General features: G+C 48.2%; 1 protein-coding gene across 3 annotated transcripts in view; it reads right to left on the bottom strand.

Annotated features, from left to right (window-relative positions):
• The window catches only part of Tspan5 (tetraspanin 5), a 174,991-nt gene that overhangs the window by 32,826 nt on the left and 126,639 nt on the right, over positions 1-15,526 (bottom strand). For 2 of the 3 annotated variants that reach the window (XM_006995504.4, XM_076575055.1), the window contains exon 2: positions 9,751-9,801. The exons of the other annotated variant lie outside the window; for it this stretch is intronic. In XM_006995504.4, coding sequence (XP_006995566.1) covers positions 9,751-9,801 — 51 coding nt within the window. The remainder of the gene's footprint in view (positions 1-9,750; positions 9,802-15,526) is intronic. 3 annotated transcript variants of the gene reach the window in all.

Here is a 15,526-nt window from a genome sequence, read left to right as displayed (position 1 = left end):
TGGAGATGAAGAAACAGAACTTGGCCAACAGGGTCTGTGTAAGTGTGTGCCGAGGGACGGAAGCAGAAGAGGATGTCAGGGTGCCACTGGATCTGTCCTTCAGGCACTCGGGCACTTCTGTGCTGAGAGACCCTGTGCAGGCAGTGGCCGGGCACCATGGAAGCAGCCGGTGGACCTGCTGCGGAGAGGGAAAGCTCAACCCTATCCTGAGCGTCACCCTGCTGCACACCGGCTACGCCAGGCCCTGGGACGCCTGCACTACTTCATCCTCGTGCCGAACTGAGCACTCTGGTGGGCAAACACACCAAGTGAGAGAGAGCAAGGCCCCCAAATCACTGAAGGGAGAAGGGGGCCGAGTGGGGATCTGCAGCTAGCTGGCCTGGCCACTGAGCTGTATGTCCTATCCTCTCGGGATGCCCTACTGAATGGCATCTGCACGCAGCAGCCGCCGCAGCAGGAACGTAGCAGAGTTCAGTCAAGACACAGACAACGTGTTAGAACATTCTTGTCTCAGATTTCACCGGAACAAACAACCGAAGTGAGTAGGAGCTAAGCCCTTCCTGTTCTGCACCCACCCCTGCCACAGACACCCCTCCAGCCAAGTCAGGCATGCAAAAGGTGGCGAGAGAGAGCCTGGGGAGGGGACTTAAACTGTCCCAGAGGAGACTGCTGCAGGAACCGGGGAGATGGCTCAGCCAGTGAGGTTTCTGCTGCCTGGGACGATCTGAGGCCAGATCCCCAGACCCCAGACCCCAAATAAGTGATTCATGAATGAAACCACTCTGGGGGTGTGTGGGGGCGGTGAGACTTCTCTTTTTACTCACTGCTTATGTTGAGTGTCAAGGGGACAGCCAGGGAGCTTGCAGGTGGCCGTCTGTGGTAAAGACACAGGGCCTGCTCACCAGGGAAAGGAGGTGGGCCCGAGGACTCACTCCTGCCCCGGGAACCTCCTGAGGAGAGGGGGCTGCTGACCGCTCTGCTGTCAGAGGCGGGCCAGGGCTGTTCTGGCCTCTTCGGGAGATGGGTGTAGCCAAGAGGAATCATGAGGGCAGCGTGGAAGAGGCAGCTTGGGCCACGATGACCCCACCACACAGAGGTGCCCACAATGGTGTGATGCGGCATCAGCAGACTTCAGAGGGATGGACTTAAGACAGACAGAGGAGCTGGTGGGGGTAAGAAGGCCACTCAGAGTCCAGCTCAAAGCAACCAAGAGACAGAGACACTCAGCAGGGAAGCTTCAATAAGACCCTTACCAGCCACCACCAGGCTGGGGGGCAAAGCCTCATCTCTACTCTGAGCTGACAGGAATTAGACTAAGGAACTACAGCCAAGGTCCCTATCCCTGTCCTCGTCTCAGGGCCCAAAGCAGTTCAGCATGGGGAAAAGATACTATCTTCGTGCCAGACAAGAGTCTGTCTCAGAATGGGCCAGGAATGGAGATCGGACCCTTAGTAACCAAGGCACTGACCCTTTAACCAGTTTGGATTTTTGTACCTAAGAAGTTTGTCTGAATACCATTTCAAGGGTTACATACAAAACCAGAGATTTTTCATCATGTCCTGTACTTGCTTCAGAACTGAGATCACAGGGTCACCTTCCAGGCTCTGACCAAAGGCTTTCTTGTGGGCAGCGCTTAAGACATACCAGGGAACTTCAGGGGATGACAAGGACAGCTGAGGGAGGGAGGCAGACCGACTTACCACACTTCAGTCAATAAAGGGAAACCTCTGAAGACGACTTGCAGCATCTTACAACTATCCCTTCAAAGTGGCCACAGCCAGGGTAGCCAAGTCCTTCTATCTACCACATTCTTCGGTGATGGGAACCTGATCTCTGCCTTGAGTGAACTGCCTGACTGTCCGGGTCCCAGCATTCCTGACTCCCCTTCCTGGGAACACAGGGGCATTCTTCCAGGATAAGTCTACTACAAGATGGTGATGGAGAGCCTTCCAGATACAGACACCAGAGAGGGAAAAAGGCCCTGAAGAGACAGAATTATCTCTAAACACAGGAAAGGCAGAGACAGCCTCAGTACAGGATTCACTTCCCATGTCCCTCCTGGGATCAGGGCTGTGTACCTGTTCTCCATCAGGGAACTGGTGGAGAACGTGAGGGAGGATGACAGAGGACCAGGAGGGACAGGGAGAGAGAGCAGGAATCCCAGCTTCACATCTCAGGGCCTCAGTTTCCCTATTTCTGAAAAAGAACACTACCTTCCTCTTAAAATTTAACCCAAGGTAATGCATAGATCACAGGACTGAAAATGAAACCTCCTTATGAGGATGTTTTTATCCTAACCAGCACTTGGCAAGCACAGAGTTCTTTGCGCACCTTATTCGTGTGGTTCTGAACATCTGGATGTCCACTCCACAGGAGGGGACCATGAGGCCAAGGGCACGAACTACTGTCCTCAAGGAGTTCGGTTTGCCAAGTGGCAGGAGCTGTGCTAGATAGAGAAGGCAGGGGACACTGGAAACCCCAGTCACATGCAGGATCAGGGGAGCAGAATCCTCTCCTCCCCATCAACAACTGTCTGTCACACCCCCTCTTGCAGTCATCAGTGACGCAACCCCCCTCTCCTGGCTTTGCCCAGAACTAAGTACTGAGCAGGATAGTTGGACAGAGCAGGAGAGGGGAAGCACCTTAACTCTCCCATGAAACAAGGTGATCATATAGATTCCCATTCTTAACAATAGAAGTGAAAGGCCATTTCCCAGCACTCACAAATACGGCTATTCTGAAGGCCGTATCCCTCATATCAGAGACCAGAGACAAACCAGACACAATTTTATCTCCTTTCATGCAGTAAGAAGTGTGAATACAGTCAGTTCACTAGAGTTCTTAGGTATCGATGACTGCCGCAGCTCAATGACGGAGGTCATGGAATGGCCAGGATTTAACAGAATGCAGCCACTGTCCATTATTCACCTTTCACTGTTTCAAAGATCCTATTTCTTATCGCTGTTTTTAATTCGTGGTCTTACCAAGTGGTCCAAGCTGACCTTGAGTTTGTAATCATCCTGCCCACGCAGCCCGCACGTGCTGGAATTACAGGCATGGGCTGTGTAGATGGTATTTTTCCCTTCTCTTCTCCCCCTTTCCTACTTTTTCTGTCTCTGAGACAGGATCTCATGTAGCCTGAACTCTCTACATAGCCCCAACTGACTTTAAGTCCTCATCGTCCTGAATCCACCTCCAGAGTGATGGGATTAAAGGCATCGATCAACACATCTGGTTTATGTACTGGAGACGGACCCCAGGGCAGCCCTGCACATCTGCACTACATCCCCAGACCCTAGACAGTATTTCTTAAGCATCACACTAAAATGTGCTGCTTAGGGACTGGAGAAACGGCTTGGCCGGTAAGAGCACGTCCCTCTCATGCAGAGGACCTGAGTACAGTCCCCAGCACACACATCAAGCAGCTCATACATACTCCAGTCCTAGTGCATCTGATGTCCTCTTACGTCTTCTGTAGATACTTGCACTCATATGCACATTACTGCCCACTCCCCTCATGATTTAAAATAAAATAAAAATGTGCCATTTAATGTAGTAAGGTACTGGAGCCCAGCAGGAAATCAAGGCTCCCCGCCCCCAACTGAGCTTGCCTTCGTCCCAGGGAGAAACCCAGCAATACGTTTTTTACAGCATAAGCAGAAGTCCTCCAAGGTGGGAAAACACAGGGAGGGGGAGGAGCAGGCTACAGACAGGGAGAGTGTCTCCCTCCAACAGACAGGAAGCCTGTGGGCGGGTGGCATGAGAGCAGAGATCAGAAGGGAAAGGAAAGGGCCCACGGGGATCTCCGGGGTAAGTGTACCGGGCCAAGAAGAGCAGCTGAGGGGCCGTGGTGTGCTGGGTCCAGGTTTGGGTGGTAGAGGACCGGACAGCAGGGGTTGGTGCACAGGAAAGGAGGTCCCAGTGCAGGAGATAAGGTCGGAAGTGACAGGCACTCCCCCATAGCTCTGGGGCGAAAGCTTACTGCACGGTCTGGAACAGAAGCAACAGAATCTGCCTCACATTTTTGGGGATCACTCAGCTGTTACAAGATGCCTGACCTAGGTGGGTGCGCGGGGGAGGGTGGGCAGAAACCAAAGCCTCCATACTGATGCAGGCCAAGTCCCACAGCTGGACTTTGATAACGTTGTTACGAAAGGGGCACAGAGGACAAGGGACCCGTATGGCTGCAGGGTAAAGGTGACTATTTGTTGACGACATGAACGCAGTTTTAAAAGAAAAGAAAGCGAAGGGTCTACTAGCAACACAGGCCTGGGGCAGGGCAGTCTTGTCTTGGATATGCTGAGCGTTAGAAGCCCACTGGGAGCATTAAATACAGATACTGGGTAGGCCACTGTGTGTGCGAATCCGAGGTTCAGACAAGGATAGGGCCAATGAAATGCACCTGGAAGCCCCAGGATTTATGACGTGCAGCCCCACCCCCACCCACGGAGACTCCTCAGAGCATGCGTGAAGGCAGAAGCCGTCTCCGGGCAGCGGCATCCCAAACTTTAGAAGTCAAGAAAGTGAGGTGGAGTTGGCAAAGCCGTGGGGAGGGAAAAGCGGCAGAGCATGGGTCTCCCAGAGCCAGGGAGCAGATGAGGTGAGTGGAGCGCCACGTCCTTGCTCCATGGATGGGCTCTGAGTGTCGGGGGGATGAGAACAAGGTTTGTGGCAGGACCCAGCAAGGGCTCCGTGAGAAAGGGGAAGGTTCAGCCAACTCCCCAGGCTGGCAAAGGGACGGGAGAAGACCACGTGGAGGATGTCGCCTATCAAACACAGGACTCAGAAGATGGTCCGACGCAATGACAAGTCGAAACCCTGTGACTGACCCCCCCAGGGTGCACACCAAGTGATCCAACACCAGTCTCAAAGGGAAATTCTAAAGTCATGTCCTTCCCCCATCGACACTCTGAGGGCTTTTATTAGTCACTGCTACTAGAACAACCGAGAAGGCCCTGTGCAAACAGCGGTCCCAGGCCACCCCAGCCCTTCCGAATCAGGTCTTCATAGACATGGAGGTAGAGGAAATGGGAAAGGAGCAAGATGTCACTGAGAAGGAGGAGCTGAGGGAGACTGATCAAAATGTGCAGCTGAAGCCACACTGTGTGGAAAGGCAGCCTTCCAAGTGAGAGCTTCGGGATGTAGGAGTGGAAAGGTGGACCCACACATTACCATAGGCATGCTTAACCTTGCACTGACCCCCAAGCCCAGCTAGATGTGAGGCAGATGTGGTAAGCCAGCTGGGTCTGAGAACAAGTTGGAACTGTCAGCAGACTGTGGACTCAGGGAGGGGAAGGGGGTCTCAAAGCGTGTGGACGCTGCAAAATGGAGATGGGACACGAGCCAGGTCTCTTCTCTTTTGTACAAAACATATTTCAATATTGAGAGGGTTCATTTGCTTATATTTTGTGTCTGGGCATGTTTCTGTCTGCATGAGTACCAAGTGCATTAAGTGCCTGCACAGGGCAGAAAGGGCATTGGGTCCCCTGGAACTGTAGTTACAGACAGTTGTGAACCACTATGTGGGTGCTGAGAACTGAATCCAGGTCTTCTGCAAGAACAGCAAGTGATCTTGACCGCTGAGCCACCTCTCCAGCCCCTAGGCATTCTTTCTATGGCTCTTCTAGTAGCCTCTCAATGATGGAGAGGATAGACTATGGGGAGGCCAGAGGAACGTGACCAAGAGGATGGTGGTGGCACGTGAGGACCACCCAGAGAAAAGATGCTGCATCTGGTAACCTCAAAGGAAGCCGAGCTCCCTCCTGAGAAACCTCAGGAGCAAGCATGTGGAAGGATTTATTCTGTGGATTCTGACAGGAGTGCTCCAAAACAGAAGGAAAAATCTACAGTACATGATCCTCATGTGATGCAAAAAAAAATTTTTTTTAATAGTAAAAGTAACCCAAAGACAGAAATGGTGAGAGTAGGGAACCCTGGGAACTGTTACCTGCATGTTCGGTCCCAACCAGCATTTACTACAATATTCTCGTACGCATACCTTTTGTGGATATATGCATGCCCTTCCTGCATCTAAGGTCTGAGGTTGAGTCTGAGGATTCCAACTCTTTGCTTCATCTTCCTAGACCCAGCATTAGGACCCATCATGAGCTATGTGCTCAGTAATGTTATTGGGATAAATGAGTTCACTCCGGCTATGTGTTGCCGAGGGTGTTAGAGAGGCGTTCACGCTGGACAACTGCTAACATTCCTTCCAAGGAGCAGATCCTGAGATCATGGAAAACTAAGAGGACCAGCTTCCCCTGGAGACACAGCCATTCTCTGTATCTTCAAGGCCAACTTGGAATTTAGATACAATTATTTAATAATTATTTCCAGCACTCACCTGCAATATTAACTCTGACTCATAGATAGTAAGTTTGAAGGGTAGTAATTTTTACCTCTGCTGCCTCTGTGTTCTACGTAAGTGTGTTTTGTGTATTACAGAAATCTGAGCCCTGCTGTGGATTCAACATCGTTCCAGCTTTGACTCAGTTCAAAACTTTGTCCTTGACTCCTCCTTTCAAGTAAATGCCACAGCTTTGTCTGGGAGTTTACTGATGCAAACTGGTGTTAGCTCAGCAGCTTCAAACTACATTCCACCCTCAACCTGACTGGGGTTCACCTTGAACTAGAGACCTGGCCTGGTGGGGGGACAAGGGGCTTCTGCAGTTCCGAAGGTGGAATCAGCAAGGCCCTGTCATCCCTCCTCCTGAATGTCCTCAACCTGTTCCTACGTAGATCTCTCTTACATCCTAAAGATCCCAATGCCACCTCCTCGGGAAGGCTGGTTCTGAGCTGTAAGAGGGACATCTCGGTTAAGGTTATGGCTCGGTAACAGAGCATTTGCCTGGCACACACAAAGCCCTGGGTGTAAACCTTACTACTGTAACAATCAAACTGTAGAGTGGTAGACACCAGTCTCCTGCCACTCTCTACGTAGTCTGTGCTTAGTGTTTCTTGCCAGCATTTGGACGCAGTTCCTGGCCAGTGACCTCCTTCCAGCCAGTGAGTGTCTCTCCCAGAATGCAAGTGCTCATCAAAACATGAGGCAGGGACCCCGCATCAACCTTGCTATAGCTTTGTGTCCGAGGTCCAGGCTCATGCACAGTGCGCCACAGTTTGGGCTCCTGTATGGCCGGATACCTTGAGTCCTTGCTCCTCTGACCTGCACCTTGCTCATCAAGTTCTGCTAGGTAGTAGCTGAGTGATGTGGACCATGAATCGTCAGTTCTCAAGAAAAAGGTTCCACTTACTGGCAGCGGCCCTGACAAAGGACCGCTATGCCATCCCTTTCTGAACATTGGTGGTGCCTCTTCTATTGGGAAGACGCTGCCACTTTTGGAAGTTTTTTTTTATTTTATCAGAAAAGAGATATGTGAGGCCACCAACAAAATAAAAACATAATTGTCTTTCATAAAGAGAAAAAAAAACTTCAAAATGACCAACAGCCTGTTTATTGCTAGGACAGACAACCGATTCATTGAATGCCTTCCAGTATCTTTTTCAAAGCGGCCACAAATGGCTCTTATTAAAGGGTTATAAGAAGCTGTGTTATCTGGCATTTAACCAAACAGAGGGTTCTAAAGAGAGAATTTCTGAGATTCCACCCGGACAAATCTCAAGGCTTAACTGGGATGAAGAGGAAGCTAACCACAATCCAAGAGAAGATTGGTATTCAACAGAGAAGTTTCGAGGGATGAACTTATCTGTTCAGGGAACTTAATTTGTCTTACTTTGTATAAGGGAGGCTTTGTCTCAAAGGTTACTGTTTGCTGGGCAGCAGTGCATTTCTGGACTGTACTTTATATGTTATAGACACATTCTATAAATATAAAAGGGGTGGTGCCTTTTTCTCCTTTTTCTCCTTATTCTTTCTTTAAATTTTATTACGTTCATGCATTTAGTGTGTGTGTGTGTGTGTGTGTGTGTGTGTGTGTGTGTGTGATACATACATGCCATGGAGGTCAGAGAACAACTCTTAGGAGTCAGCTCTCGCCATCCACTGGATGAGAATTGTGGATTGAACTCAGGGTGTCTGGCACGGCAGTAAATGCCTTTACCCCCTAGGCCAGTAGTTCTCCACCTGTGGGTCGTGACTCCTTGGAGGTTCCACATTTGCATATCAGATATTTAAATTTACTATCCATAACAGTAGCAAAAATACAGTCAGGCAGTAGCAATGAAATACCTTTAATGTTGGGGGTCACCACAACATGAAGAACTGTATTAAAGGGTTGCAGCGTTAGGAAGGCTGAGAACCACTGCTCTAGACCATTTCACCAAGCCTATTTTCTTTCTTAAAAAAGAAAAAGAAAGGTGTGTGTTTGTGTGTGTGTGTGTGTGTGTGTGTGCATTCACATATGAAGAGTGCATGTGTATGTGCAAGTGTGCATTCACATGTGCGTGTGCACATGCATGTGGAAGTCAAAGGTGGCATTCTTCAGTTGCTATCCATCTCATGTTTGAGACGGTCTCTCACTGGGACCTGAAGCTCACTGATTCACAGCCTGGCTGCAGGAATCCTTCTGTCTCTATTGCCCGGTACAGAATTAAAAACAGGTGCAATGATACCTGGCTTTTGCATCAGTGTGGTGATGAACTGAGGTCCTCACATTTGTGTGACAAGCATTATACCAACAGAATGATGTCTCCCCTCCTTTCATGCAGTGCTAAGACTGACTCAGACAATGCTCTACCACTGAGTAAAACCCCCAATCAATGGGAAGACTCAGGTCTTACTCTTTGCCTCCTGTGGTCTATCTGCAAGAGGCTCTACTCAGAGAAAGCTCACCTGGTGGCATCTGAAAGTCTTTTGTTTGACAGGAGCCTTGGTTCGGGTCTCCTTTCTATTTACTGATAATGGTTCTTAACACATTTAACACTTCAAAAGAACCTTTGCCTTCAAGTACAGCCAGACTCAAGAGGACAAACACCAGGAGATGAGAGAAGACTAGCTAAGTCCTCAGTTTGCTAGGACACTGACCAATTCAAACACTGTACTCTCACAAGGTAGGAGACAGAAGTCTTTGCTGTGTGGCCAAAACATGCTGCGAGTGACTTCACCTCCAAACAAGGAACAGGGGGGGGGGGGGGGGGCGGGGCTCTCATTTTTGAATTTCAGCAGTGACCAGGGAAAGCGAGAGAAAATCAAAAGCTGCAGTGAGGAGGAGAGACAAGGACCTAGACAAAAACTGCCCAGAACTCCCATCTTCACTGCCATTTGAAATATGTCCCTTGGTCTTTCCAGATTTCCCTTTCTCTATACTACATGTGACCATCGACTTGGAGCACTTCTTAATATTTATGACCAGCTGCTGCCTGTTCACAGTCTTTAGCACCAGTGATGAGTTTATCTGATATTTAAACAGGAATTTATATTTGGCTTTCTTCCTACCACACGGCATGACAAACCATTTTTTAACATTTAAGTCATCTTCCAAAAGGGTTCACAAGACACGAGATGGGGGTGAAAGGTTACAGGTCACACAGTGACATTCCTAAGCATACTGAGATCATCATAGCGGGCGGAGGCCATGCCTTGGTCAAACTCAGTTCCCTCTGCACACTCTACACTGGGACTATAGTGATTAATTTGATGTAGTGATCACCTTAGACACCCAAACAGTCTTGAAGAAGGCTTCCTTTCATTAGACACTCTTGTTTTTACCCTGTGGTGGTCAAAGACAAAAGGGGAATATTCAAGATGTGGCCTTGAACCAAACCTGTTTGCCTTCATGAGAATCAACTTACTTTTTCATTCCATGCCCACAGTCCAATTCCAAGAAATGTTATTCCCAAAAACTGAAAGAGAAAAAGAGATCAGGGTAAGTGTTAGGGAAAATCCATGTTTTCACTCATGAAAATAAGTTCTTTTTTTTTTCTTTGGTTTTTAGAGACAGACATTTCTTTATGTGTCCTTGGCTGTCCTGGAACTAGCTCTGTAGACCAGGCTGGCCTCAACTCACAAAGATCCACTTGTCTCTGCCTCCCAAGTGCTGGGATTAAAGGCATGCACCACCACTGCCCAGAGAAAGTAAGTTTTCAATTAATTGCTTCACTATATTACTTGATCAGGGGGGGAAAAGCTTTAAAAAAAAAATCTGCATTAACTAGGAAAAGAAATACCATGGCCTCCTGGCTTAAAATTATTATAACATTGAAAAGGGGTAGGGACCCATAGGTGCCTCAAAGTCATTCAAATTATGAATTAAAATCTTCAGGTAGAATCTTGAATGAAATGAACATTTAGAGTAGAGAAGGTGAGTGAATATGTTCAGGAATCTGAGCCACTGTTCATTCAACATGTACATAAAAGGCACGAATTCAGAGACGCAGTGGTCTCTGTTCCACTGAACCATTATGAGCAGACAGGGTAGCAGAGGGGACACTGGAGACCCTGTGTCCTCCAACACGTCCTTTATGGCTCCTTCGAAGGCGGTAAGAATCCCATCAGGCTCAAAGTGATCCAAAGAAACCCCCAGATCTGTGAGGTTTGTTTTGTTTTGTTTTTTAGAAACTAAAACTGTAGCTCCCAAGGCTTCATTCCTCTTCCTGGTCTAAGCTGACCCCGTAACTCCACGGATAACTTGGCACACACACAGCACACAGAGCGAATTAAGGCCAACTACCTGCTGCTCCATCCGTTAGCCACACTGGGGACGGGAGGGCCACGACGGTGCCAGCACCCATGGTGGAAAGGGCCTGCCACGCTAACTGACCCTCACTATATCCTGTCTGCTGAGACACACCTTTTCCCCTTTACATCTGAACATCCCTGAAACTGAAATGTGGTTTAAAACGCACAGTATCGTCCCCCACCTCTGACAGTATTTAAAATAACAGTGTGTCTTACAACTGAGGCACCAATGGTACAGATCCGCCCACCCACTAGGAAGCCATGACCCGGACTGAGCGTGCCGTGCGTGACCGGCTACCTCACCCACTCCTTGTCTTTACTCTCAACAGAGACGTGCACTTTACTTTCCAAACACTGAAGTGGGGGCGGGGTGGCAAACGGTTTCGTCGGACAGCAGTGTGAGAACACTGTTTACTTTACTAACATCTTGATTAAGTTAAATGTCAGAAAAGCTCTCCACTGAGAGCGTGGGCAAAAAGCACAATGGGGGGGGGGGTTATTCTTCAGTTTCAGGGAAGTCTGAGAATTGTCCGCCCAGCAAGATCTTGCCATTCACCGCGGGAGTCTGAACTGAGGGGGGCAAGGGGGGGGGTAGTAAATCCCAGTGGAGAAAGAGAAATGTAGAACTTCCCAGAGCTCAAAAAACAATATGACATCAAATAAAACAGAGTGCGATCAAATAAAATTCTACGCACCCATCGAAAAGCGTCAGTGTGTCTTCCACAAAAATAAGAAAAAAATAAAAATAAAAATAAAATTAGGCCTCCATTCTTCCTGCCCCTGCTCCGAGCGAGCTTCCTTAAAAATGCTGTCATGATTAGCTTTCTATTCCTGTGATGAAACACCATGACTAAAATCAACTTGGGGAGCGAAGGATTGATTTCGCTTACACTTCCACATCACAGCCCATCACTGAAGATGGGCAGGAACTCGGGGCAGGAGTCTGGAGGCAGAACTCGTGCAGAGGCCGTGGAGGAACACTGCTTACTAGATTGCTTCTCAAAGCTTGCTTGGCTTGCCTTTTTTTAAAAAAAATACAATCTAGGACCACCTGCCCAGGAGTGGCACCACCCACAGTGATTTGGGCCCTCCCACCTCAATCATTAAGAAAATGCCTCCACAGACTTGCCTAGAGGCCGAACTTATAGAGACATTTCCTCAATCAAAAGCCCCCATTCCCAAATGACTCTGGCTTGTGTCTAGCTGACATAAAACTAGCCAGCACAGGTGCTTACAAAGATTTCTTGTTTTCAACACCCTATGAAAAACTATGGTCAGCCCTCATACTAGCCTGGCCAGTGTGCTATTTCATTTTATGTTTCTGATCTAAAACATGATAAAAGTATAGGAAGAAAACACATTGGCAGGTTCGTGTCCTATTTATAGGTGCCAGACAAAATACAGTCACAACTGGCAGGTGGGTAGGAGTACACAGGATTCTCGGAGACCAGGGTTACTCCAGAGGGCAGAATTCACGCTTTGTTTTATGCAAATGAAACCAAAGGCACCCCGGGGCGAAATGTCTGACTTTCTAAGTCTAAAGCTCTCTGCGGACAACAGTCGCCGCCCAGATGCAGTGCCCAGCCACAGTATCACCACCACAGTATCACCACCAGCAGTGGGTGGGATGGGAACAGAGGGTATCGTGGTTAACTGCCTGTCTCGATGCAGGTCGCCCAGGCCAGCCACTCACGCTTCCGTTTTCAGTGTTTGCGAGGGTCTGTGCTGACTGTGTTGGACGCGGTGTCTTTTTTTTGAGCGTCACAGAAGTTTCACTTTGAAACTGGCACTATACTGGCCCTTTTCAGGAAAAAGAGAAAACAAGTTTGGATAAGTTTTGGAGATCACAGAGCTCCTAAGTGGAAGAATGGAGGTTTAGCTAAGGGAAAGTGCTCTCACTGATGAATTCCCATCCCCACCTGGGATGGAAGCAGCCTTGCACTCTGGCCAGAAGTTTATGGCATGTGATCAGGACATAACATATTACCATGCCAGCAAGCAGAGGAAGTGCTGAAGGAAGAGATGGGCGCCTACCTCAATGTCAACACTTGGAGGCGGAGGCAGGAGGATCAGGAGTTCCAGCCCAGCCTTGGCTACCAGGGACTCCATCTCAAACAAGAAGAGACAAAATGTTGCCTTCATGTAAGGACTGACTGTGGACGGGACATTCTCCATGCTGGTGTTGAGCACGGAGAAAAGTGGTGGGAAGTCCAGCTGGGGGTGGGGTGCGCACCTTCTTCTCTTTACACAGCTCTCTTTTCTCCTCTTGGCACTTGGGGGAAAATCGTTCTTTTCTTTCAAGAATCAGAATAAAAAACTTGGAAAGAGATGGTTTTCCACAGAGAAAAAGGAAAAAAAAAATAAGAGACTCATAATTTCCTCTACAATTTTGCTTCGGTGTTTCCCGTTTGACTTGTGTCTTTCCAAACGCGGGTTTGAGAATTTGGAAAGGGGGCATAATTTGGACGGAATGGAAATGTTCCATACCTAAGTGAGCAAACAGCGCAAGGCAGGGCCCCCGCCTGCTGCATACCTTCGGCACCACATCAGCGGCAAACGTCCTCCCAACTGCCCTCAGCACATATGTTTTGTTTTAAAATCAAGTTGTTCCAGCTCCAAACAATTAAGAGAGAAGAGCCAAACCCCAGAGACAGGCACACAGCGCTTGAAGCAGTTTCCCGTTTCCTGAAGGGAGGGTGCCCAGAAACCCCACACTGACCTCCCTCTGGAACCCAGAGAGACTGCTGTGGAAGAACGCTGAGAACCCTTAATGGCAACCTGTTACTCTTCTGAGCTGGAAGGAAAAGCGACCCGACACTCTTCCCACACAGCAGTGTATGCAAATGTGTGGCGTCAACGTCTGTCCGTCGAACTGCTGGAGTTGTAACATGAGTAATGATACTTTCGTCAAAACTTGCTGAATGCAAAATGCGAGCTGAGATACTCATTTTCATTTCTTTGTGTGGGGCTGGGGCCAACTTTGGGTCTCTTACACAGCCAAGCAGGTGTCCTTCATGAAGCTGTACTCTCAATCCCAAGATACTAGATTTTTAAATTTTCATATATATAATGAGTCTGTTTCATATCCACCTCCAACTACCCCCTCTTGCTCTCCCAGGCCCGCCCCCAACCTGTGCCTCTCCCTTCTCTGCGTTCTCTCCTTTTCTTTTATTCATCATTCACTGAATCCCGGTGGTGCTGTCTGAATGAACGTGGGCCACACTCTCAAAGAAAAATGACTCCTCCTACCCTAGCAGGCTTCACTTGCCAATAGCTCCTCAGGGAGGGGTGGAGCTTCATGAGCTCCTCCCTCTCCCCTGCAGAAATTACTGGACTGGCATGATCTTGCACAAGTCTTATGCAGGTAACCTCGGCTGCTCTGAGTTCCTAAGTTGCAACGGCCATTATGTCTAGAGGAGAGCATCTCACAGGACTCCACCAACCTTCTTAACCTTTTTCTAGTCCCTCCTCCATGATGCTCCCTAGGCCTTAGGAAGACGGATAGAGGTGTCCTACTTAAGGCTGAGCCCGTATTCTGGACAGTCACTTCCTCTCAGCATTGGACCAGGTATAAGACTCTGCACCGACTATTGCCTACTGCAAACAGCTTCCCTGACCAGGGTTGAGAGTCACGCTAACCTATGAGTATAAACATATATACACATATATATATTTAGAAGGAAGTTTGGTAACATGTCTGTTGGCCAGAACAACAGTAGCATGTTGCTTCCAAGTCCACAGGCTTTTGACCAGCCACGAATTCTCTCCACAAAGTAGGCCTCAAATCTCATCAGAAAGCAGTTGGTTACTTCTGTAACAGTCATGCCACTATTATACCTGTGAGCACATTCTTTCCTGTAAGGTTGGTATGGTAGCATTCGGGATTCAGCACTGGGTAAGTCCATGGATGACGTTTCTCCCCCAGCAGCCTGCATAGGACCTTTGGTCACTATGAATGCTATGCATCAGGAAAGAAGATTCCAGGTCAGTTCCAGCTCAATTTCTCTGTCCTGCAACCAAAGTCTTCTTGTACCTTCAGCAACAGGGTCTTACCACTAAGAAAATGTTTCGTTTACTTTTTTTAAAGTTTGTGTTTTTTCAGACCCATCTCGACATGTATCCTGGGCTGGCCTAGAACTTGCTTTGCAGACTAGGCTAGCCTTGAACTTACAAAGATCTGACTGCCTCCGTCTCCCATGTACTGGGATTAAGGGCATGGGCTACCATGTCTGGCCCTGAGATTCTGTTTTTAATGTAAATTTGCAAAAGCAGTACTAATAATGTGGTTGTTACTCAGTGACCATTCAAACTGAGGTATGGAGGCAAGCGTTAAGTGTATACCAGGTTCGAAGATGTGATAGGAATAAAAAGAATATGAACCCCCACTAATGGCTGTGTTATTTATTCTATATTGAAATGTTAATATTTTAGATCTACTTGGTAAATATAAATTTATAATTAATTGTATCTGCTGCGGGATGTCTTTCTGTATGTTGCGAATATGTGTGGCTCCCACTGGATGATAAATCAAGCTGTTCTGGCCTATGGCAAGAAAGCTTACAGCCAGGTGGGAAATCCAAACAGAGAGACAGAGAGAGAAGAGCAGAGTTGGGGGAGATGCCAGCCACTGCCAAAGGAGCAACAAGATGCCAGCAGACTGGTAACGCCATGACCATATAGCGACATACAGATTAATAGGAATGGGTTAATTTAAGATGAAAGAACTACCTAGCCAGAAGCTAAAGCCATAGGCCACACAGTTTGTAAGTAATATAAGCCTCTGAGTGATTATTTTATAAACGTCTATGGGACCACGGGTGGGAGAGATTTGTCCAGACCCTGGGGCCTGGTGGGACTGAGAAACCTTTATCTTTTCTCTTTTAAGCACAA

The sequence above is a fragment of the Peromyscus maniculatus genome, chromosome 6 (genome assembly GCF_049852395.1).
Source record: "Peromyscus maniculatus bairdii isolate BWxNUB_F1_BW_parent chromosome 6, HU_Pman_BW_mat_3.1, whole genome shotgun sequence".
Taxonomy (NCBI): Eukaryota; Metazoa; Chordata; class Mammalia; order Rodentia; family Cricetidae; genus Peromyscus; species Peromyscus maniculatus.
This window is presented reverse-complemented; position numbering and strand designations above follow the sequence as displayed.